Source organism: Plutella xylostella, chromosome 31 (genome assembly GCF_932276165.1).
Source record: "Plutella xylostella chromosome 31, ilPluXylo3.1, whole genome shotgun sequence".
Classification (NCBI taxonomy): domain Eukaryota; kingdom Metazoa; phylum Arthropoda; class Insecta; order Lepidoptera; family Plutellidae; genus Plutella; species Plutella xylostella.
Genome location: NC_064011.1, coordinates 5,209,058 through 5,217,286, shown reverse-complemented (window position 1 = coordinate 5,217,286; position 8,229 = coordinate 5,209,058). Strand labels below are relative to the sequence as shown.

The 8,229-nt window shown below is 40.0% G+C and overlaps 1 protein-coding gene across 1 annotated transcript; it reads left to right on the top strand.

Moving 5' to 3' along the window:
- Window positions 1–1,961: 1,961 nt before the first annotated feature.
- On the top strand, window positions 1,962–7,334 carry LOC119692910 (trypsin, alkaline C-like). The gene is made up of 4 exons (XM_048632188.1): window positions 1,962–2,049; window positions 3,953–4,136; window positions 4,535–4,799; window positions 7,014–7,334. The coding sequence occupies exons 1-4, from the start codon at window positions 1,962–1,964 to the stop codon at window positions 7,332–7,334; spliced, it is 858 nt and encodes a 285-aa protein (XP_048488145.1).
- The last annotated feature ends 895 nt before the right edge of the window (window positions 7,335–8,229 follow it).

The window sequence follows — 8,229 nt, the reverse complement described above, 5'->3', positions numbered from 1 at the left end:
ATAGCCTAATAATGCTATGGCATAGGTTTATATATATAATCGTTTATTACGGACCAACGATCCAAAAAAGTGTTAGTATTACATTTATCTTAACCTAATGTTAGTTATAACTACATAACACACAAAAAATTACTCTATACACACATCTATTTTTTATTTGGTAGGAGTGACAACTGCACCCAGTGGTTAAGGAAACAGTTGTCCCACCTATCCACAGCCGTGTTCAGGACGGTGTTAGTGCTGCCGCGGACGCGGTGCAACAATGACGCGGCGCGCGACCTCAAGACCGCGTAAAAGTCAGGCGTACGGGCCTCCGCGAACATACCCGATGCACTGCACCACCTCGGCAGCCCCATCAGCATCCTGAACGCGTTGTTGTATTGGGCACGCAGGGCGCGACCGGTCTTCTGCAAATGATTCACCCAAAGACTGCAGGCGTAAAAAGACAGACAATATGCCTTAAATAGCGTAATCTTGACTGCCTTAGTACACCTACTAAATCTTCGAGCTACCATGTTGCTTCTAACCGATAGCGCCCTGCGCTCCCTATCCATATCCTTATCATCAGTCAGGTCCTCGTTTACATAGTGGCCCAGATATTTAAATTCTGCCACCCTTTTCAAAGGCGACCCGTTCATGACAACTGGAGGTAAAACACTTTGAGCCCTTTTCCTTGCACTAAACAACATGTATACGCTTTTTTTAATATTGTATACAAGTCCGTGTTGTTTAGTGTACTCACCGCATATGTTGAGTAGTTTAGTGATTGCGTTGATCGAGGGACCCAGCAGGACCATATCATCGGCATAGCTTATGTTGTTTACACTAACATTATCAATATAGCAACCATATGGTTGATTGCTGAGTTCCTCGATCAAAGCATTCATATACAGGTTAAACAGTAACGGAGAGGTTAAACCCCCCTGCCTCACGCCACATTCCATACGATACTCATCGGAATATGTACCGCCCCATCGGACCACATTCACTTGATTGCTGTACCAGTAGCGAAAGACAGATACAAGGGCCACCGGGAAACCGGTCTTAATTAATTTTTGCCATAATATATCATACTGTACTAGGTCAAAGGCCTTTGACAGATCTAAGAAGCATCCATATACCGGCGTGCGCCTATCCGTATAATATTTTATCGTACTTTTTAGTACTAGTATGGCACTTTCGGTAGAACAACCCTCTTTAAAGCCGAACTGTCTCTCATTTAACTTTAGGTAGTTATCCAATTGCCGTTCCATTAATCTGTCAAAGACCTTTGCCAATACAGTGGCCAGGGATATTGGCCTATAATTATTTGTAACCGATAAGTCTCCCATTTTGTCTTTTACCACTGGCACAACAACACATCGCATCATGTCGTCAGGCAGGTAGGAATTAGGGCATGCAATACCGCAATACCGGTATCCGTAATACCGGGATCCCGGACAAAATTCCCGCTTTTTTCAATACCGGTATTGAAAGTTAATACCGGTATTGAAGTAATACCGGAATCGGACTTTTTTAGGCTATAAATAAAGCGATTAAGATTTAGTTAGCCTTGGTTTCCTATATACTGTGAATGCGCACTTGTTTCCAATCGTTAAATGCAGTTTTCGGCTGCTAGAAATCTACTGTTGACCATGCGTAAATCGACACCGGATGTAAAAAATAATTTATTCTAAAATTTAAACTCTAAAACTTAATTCCCGTAAAAATCTACAACAAAATACAGAATATGATTGCATTTTCTTGTTTAATTTTGACGTATACGACCTTTAAACACAGTATATGCCATTTATTACATGGAAGTCTAATACCGGTATTAATACCGGGATCCCGGTATTGAGTTGTAATACCGGAACTCAATACCGGTATTGAAAATTGTTCCGGTATTGCATGCCCTAGTAGGAATGCACCAAACAACACGAATAAAACATAGCCAAGACGCGTGGCAGGTGAACGCCAGCATGAACCAAGTGCTCAATGCTGAGGCTGTCATGACCGGGGAATTTGCCTCCAGTGATGCTCCTTATCGCCTGTTTCACCTCCTTAGCGGTAAAGCGCACCCCACTACGGTCCGTGCACACATTATTGTCATAAGCAACTTGCCCTAAGGGTGACTTAACAGTAAAGTGTTTTTTAAACATATTAGCTATGTTTCTCGGACAGCTTTCTCCCTCCACGCTAACCGGAAGGCCAGGCTTCAGATTCATGCGTTTCGTTTCCTTCCAAAATTTACCAAATTTTTTATTTAAATGCTGAGATGCTATGATGTCCATTTTTATTTGCTCAGCATTTTTTTGACACCATTTTAATCTGCTCTTATAATAGTTTTTACTCAGGCGCATTTGTTCGTTTATACAAAGTAATAATATTCGTTTGGCTTTAACTTTGACGGAGCGTCTCCCTACATAGCGCAAACTGGTGCCTTGTATTGTTTCCTCTGTTTGGAAAACGCTCCGCTCCGCTTCGCTGCGCTCCGCTTTGGTTTTGATGAACATGTGCACCTAACACGCTCCTCCTCGCTTTGCTCGTCGTCGCACCTATTTTTAGGTTTCGATCTCATGGGGTTTTTAATAATTATATTGGTCGTTAACTTTCGATTTTTTGATCATACAATATCGTGATTTTCGGGATGTAGGAGAAAAATACCACAATTTGTACATTTACTACATACTTAATATATTATTTATTAAGATAACATTAGGAGAAACAAGATTATACATAGGTATAGACGAACATAAATTTGAGCAAACGAAACTTAGGTGTTTAAAGATTGTGCCTAAAGAGTTTTAGACGAAACGAGCCCTATGCCACATAAGTCTTGGCAAAGTGATGGTTCGGCCAAAAAAGTTTAGACCATACGAGTTATGCGAAATGAGTTTTGGTCAATAAAGATTATGCGAGATGAGCGGAACCCTCTGCAAAGACTGTGCAGGCAGCTGCAATGTTTTATGTAGGTACTTAGTAATGTCGTTAGTAAATAATTAAACAGAATTGGGCCGAGGTGCGATCCTTGCGGTACCACAGATGTTGATATGTAGGGATCTGATTCACATCCATCCGCAACCACTTGCAACCGTCTATCCTTTAGACAGGATGAAAACCAGGAGTGAAGCGTACCACATATACCGTAACTACCAAGCTTTCGTAACAAGATCGCGTGGCTAACCATGTCAAAGGCACTGTTGAAGTCGGTATAAATGACTTCGGTTTGGATATGTTTTACTATATTTTCAGCAATGTCTGTAAATGTAACCATGTTGGTAGTCACAGACTTACCGCGCTGGAAACCATGCTGCTTTATGTTTATCATAGATCTAGTATGATTGGATATTTATAACGGGACAAACTAAAGATTCGAAAAATGTGGAAAAAGAGCTAAGTATAGAATAGGCCGATAGTTTCCTTTCTTATGAACTGGTACAATACGGGCCTCTGGATGGAAATACGCTAGATTTATTTATTTAAGTTTCAGTTAACACACCAAATCAATCTTCAGCATGAAAATCATTAAACGCTGCGTACTGCAGTGTACAGTACTGGATTTATACTTCCCAAGAAGTACCAATCACAGACACATCTGGCCTTCCTGTTCTAGCTGCCACTGGCTTTCGGTCTAAGGTCATCGTTCCAGTACAAACGAGGATCCAAATATGGCAATAAATATTTTGATTTGATCCCCTGGTATATTTGTTTGTTCTTACTCGGGGACTAATGTATAAATATTGTATTATCTTCTACAATATTTATAAAATCTAGCTAAGAATCAGAAGAAGCCCTTTAGTAGTGGAATCTATTTTCCGAAATTCCACTCCTAAAGGGTTAAAAAGGGGAGGCAAAATTTGTGTTTGAATAGAATCGTTTGCCCATATTTGTGAAACGCGAAACATTCTATGGGTGGAAATGAAATTTTATCGGTTCTAGACGATGTAAGATTTGTTATAATTTTGTACAGCAGCGGTCGCGGCGACGGCGCAGCCCGAACACAACAGGATAGTCGGGGAGACGACGACGGTCAAGCAGTACCCCTCTGTCGTGCAGGTGGACTTCCTGTTGCCCAACATTGGGTGGGATCAGATGTGCGCCGGCACCATCATCACGCCCATAGTCGTGGTCAGCGCTGCTAGCTGCTTTCTCGGGTATGTACCTGTTCAATTACAATACACTTCAATTGACTTTATTTGCACCAAGAACAAAAATAACAAGAACAAAAAAGGTTATTTTGTTATAAAACACTACAAATGGCCGACCATATTTCTTATAGCAATCTCTAGCAGCAACGTTTGGATGGAAAAGAGTGAATTCACTTACTATCAGTTCCACAACTGGGCTCATCAAGTAAAGCAGAACTTGATCTTGGAATGAAGACACTTTTTAGGTCCCCTTGAAGGTTGGAGGTGCCGCTCTGTCATCATCGTTTATTGCAGCAAGCATCCTCTCATAGTCTTCAATCTTTCATAAGTGGAACAAGATAGCGCAAATTACCGCCACTTTCCAAGTTCTACTTAATCTTACACACTTTCCATGCCATCTGCAGGAACGTAACCGCAGAAAGTAGGCGCATCCGAGCGGGTTCCTCCATCAGGAACTCCGGGGGCACCATCATCAGCCTGCGCTCGTACCGGAACCACCCGCAGTTCCGGAAAAAGAAATATTATAAGGACAACGGCGCGGACATCAGTCTGCTGTACCTAGCGCAGGAGCTGATGTTCACCGACTCGGTGCAGCCGGTGCCCATCTCTCGGGAGGTGTTTCTGCCCCACGGCTCGTCGGTCACCCTCGCCACCTGGGGACGCAGCGTGGTCAGTTCTCCTTCATGATTTCAGCCCCTACTTCGATGGAACACCTGTGAAAGGAGTGTCCTATTTATGATGCGACGTCGCGTAGTTCTGTGATCAAGCTCACAGATTGAGACTTGCTGTACATAATTACAGTGAAACTATAAAGTCCTGAAATTAAATGAGGGCACTGCTATCTTTCATGTAGCAACCCTATATAGCGAAACATAACTGACTTTGATACTTGAAATTTTGCCTGTTAACTTCCTACCAATTTATGTATTTTAAAAACAACTCACCATCCACAAAAAAGCTCTTAAACAAGCTAGAAGGTGTTAATATGAAGGCTAATAGTGAAACCAATAAATATTTATTTAGATAACGTTATTACAACTGTATAAAAAAAACTGGATCTGTTGACGAAGGGCAGACATAGCAAAGACATCAATTTCTCTTTTTAGACGGCCAGTTCTGTTTCTTCCAGGAGTTAGGAATATTCCATATTTTGCGCTCTTTGGCACGCTGGTCCGATATAACTATAAAATAAAATAAAAAAATCTTTTTGAGCTACACAATGCCCCCCAAATTCACACAATGTGAATTTAGTAAGTAAACAAACATATATCTTCAAGTATCAAAATGTTAAGGTTTGACTCAACTGAAACCAGATGAAACCTACAATCAGTGGTATGTAAACAATGTTCGACTTGGGCTCTAAACCTAGGTTTATCGATAAATGAAGCGTTGGTACTAATAAAAAATGAGTTATTACAATTTGTACAATGCTACATACCCGTCATAGACGCTGTACGAGCGTAAACATCCTCCAAATTCGACAAAATGTGTCCAGCTTTATGTTCCGCTAAACATTGTATTAAAACTCGATAAATAACTTCACTAGCTTGACTACAAATATTTTTCTTCATCTTCCTAATTGCAACCAAGCGTAAATTGTTGCTTTTAACTAGATTATCCTTATAATTTATAAGAAAATTCAAAAAAAACAGCCAACCGCCTATTGACATAAACAATTGTTATGACTTTTATGTTTCTTTTCTAATGGTGCCAGGCTCCTGAAAATTTTAGTTCCTCAAACATTAATTTCAGGACTTTATAGTTTCACTGTATGTATGACCACCGTCATGACTTTAGGAGAACACGCAGTCGAGTATTGAGAAGATGTCGAAGCTAGGGCAGTTTTCGTTCATTCGACATTCCCTCGCACACGGTATAAGATATTGTGTGTTGACATTATTTTAGTTATTTACTTAATTACGAGAAGTCAAGGGAATGAAAGTCTAGCGCTTGGTTTGATTGACTTTATCGATAACTACCCCTCCTTTCTCGGAGAAGGTTATGTCATACGGTGGATTGTTTAAGATGAATGTCTGTGTCAATGAGGAACCTAACTCCTTCCTAGGGAGAAAGTATTATTTATTTTTATTTATTTATTTATTTGGATAAACTACAGCAATATGCTAAAGATATCTTAAATATAATATAACTAACATAGGTTAACATATTTCCTTAAATGTTCATCACCATGACACAATGAAGTATTAATAATTTCGTGACACAAAAAGGGTAGGTAGACTAGGTAGTTATTTATATAATTCAACCGCCGACGCTTTAGCATTTTAACCTCCTATTTTCTTTGCGCAAACGTTTACTATCCCTCGATCTTGATCTTTTCCGTTTTTTCCCCATGTTTAACGAATAAATACTGTAAATTCCTTAAATCCGGCAAAAAATTATTTTAAATATCGAACGCGTGTGACTTCGACAACACAAAAACGTGTAATGACGAAGGCGCGCGCGCGCCCCTGCCGGCCGGCCAGTGAGTGAGCGAGAAGGAAGATGTTTTCAGGTTTATTAAGTGGTAGGACTTTAAAGAGTGTGACTGAGACAGCATCATCTCGTGTGCTGCTGCAAGTAATCTAAAGTAATCGTCTTCGGTTGAGGTGTGAAGTATAATTTCGTTTAACATTTTCTTAATTGCTCCTAGTTTTTTCTGAAAAATATCAACCGACAAAAACTTATCATTATGTGAGTGCATATGTGAGAGCATATTCTGTGTAAGGGTGCGCGTTGGCCAGAATTTGTGCAGGTAGTCGAAAGATAAAATAATTTGTTATTAAAGAGTCTTAAACCCAAGCAGTGACTGTCTGAGGATGTTGAGATAGCAATATAACCTAAGTACTGATTCCACTGTTGCTGACCCTCCCTTTCCGCCTGCAGCCTGACCAGGACTTTTCGCCGGTGCTGCGTGAGCTGACGCTCACCACGATGAACCTCGGGGATTGCATGCTCCACAGCAAAGATGTCAGGCCGGAAATGATCTGCGTCGGGATCATGGAGGGGGGCAGCATTCACGGCTGCAGGGGCTTCACGGGCGGCCCGATGTACCACGACGGCTTGCTCGTGGGAGTGGTCTCGTTTACCCGTACCTGCGCTTACGCCTACTCAGGAGTGGCCACCCAAGTGTTTGCCTACGACCACTGGATTTCGAAAAACCAAAACAACATTGACGACACTGACACGGAAGGTAATAATAAATAAATAAATAAACATTTTTATTTTCAGACATTTAGGTCCATAGCATATTAGTAACAATTTTTCTTAGTCTAGAGTTAGTATAGTAAATATAAATAAAATTAAATTAATTAAAACAAAAAACATTCTATGCAGAGCGGATGTGACGCTGCACCCAAAGACGCAGCATTGGGGAGTCCCACCGGTCTGCGAACACACGCAGGATGGTGTTGGTGGAATGGATGAATGAATATTGGTAAATTTTTGGTGTCATTTCTAATATAATATTCGGATGAAGTAATTTATATAATCTTATTAAATAAATATAATAAGTTATATTTATATAATATCGATCGAACTTCACTTAAGAAGTTTGTTTGATCTTATAGTCTATCTATACTCACCGATAGCAATTCTTTTTAAAAGATCATTGGTTGAGGGCCAAGTTTCAAAAGTATGGAAATCGGCGTTTATTACTCCAGTGCGTAAAAAAGGAGACAAAAATCAAGTAAAGGTCAACCGGGGCCATTGCGCCACAATACTTTGACTTTCATATTCATTTGATCATAACAAACAGACTATACGCCCTATTAAGCTATAACTTGTGATACATATTAGGAAATTTTATCTAGTTTCATATTTTGATGCAATTTTGTAGAATTTTAAATATCTTCTACGTATAAACGACGTTTCTACAAAAAATGGGATTTTTAGGCGCAATAACCCCTAGTGGGGCTAATGCCTCTTTCACTAGTTTTGTGTGCTTGGAAGAGCTTTTTACAAGTTTAAGTGGATATCATTTATAGAATTACTATTAACGTAGCTAATTATTAGCTTGTAAACTAAATACAGCGCTTAGTTAAGGAGAATTAGTTGATCAAAAATTTTCGGGGCTATGTCGCCTACATACCCTAATTTATTG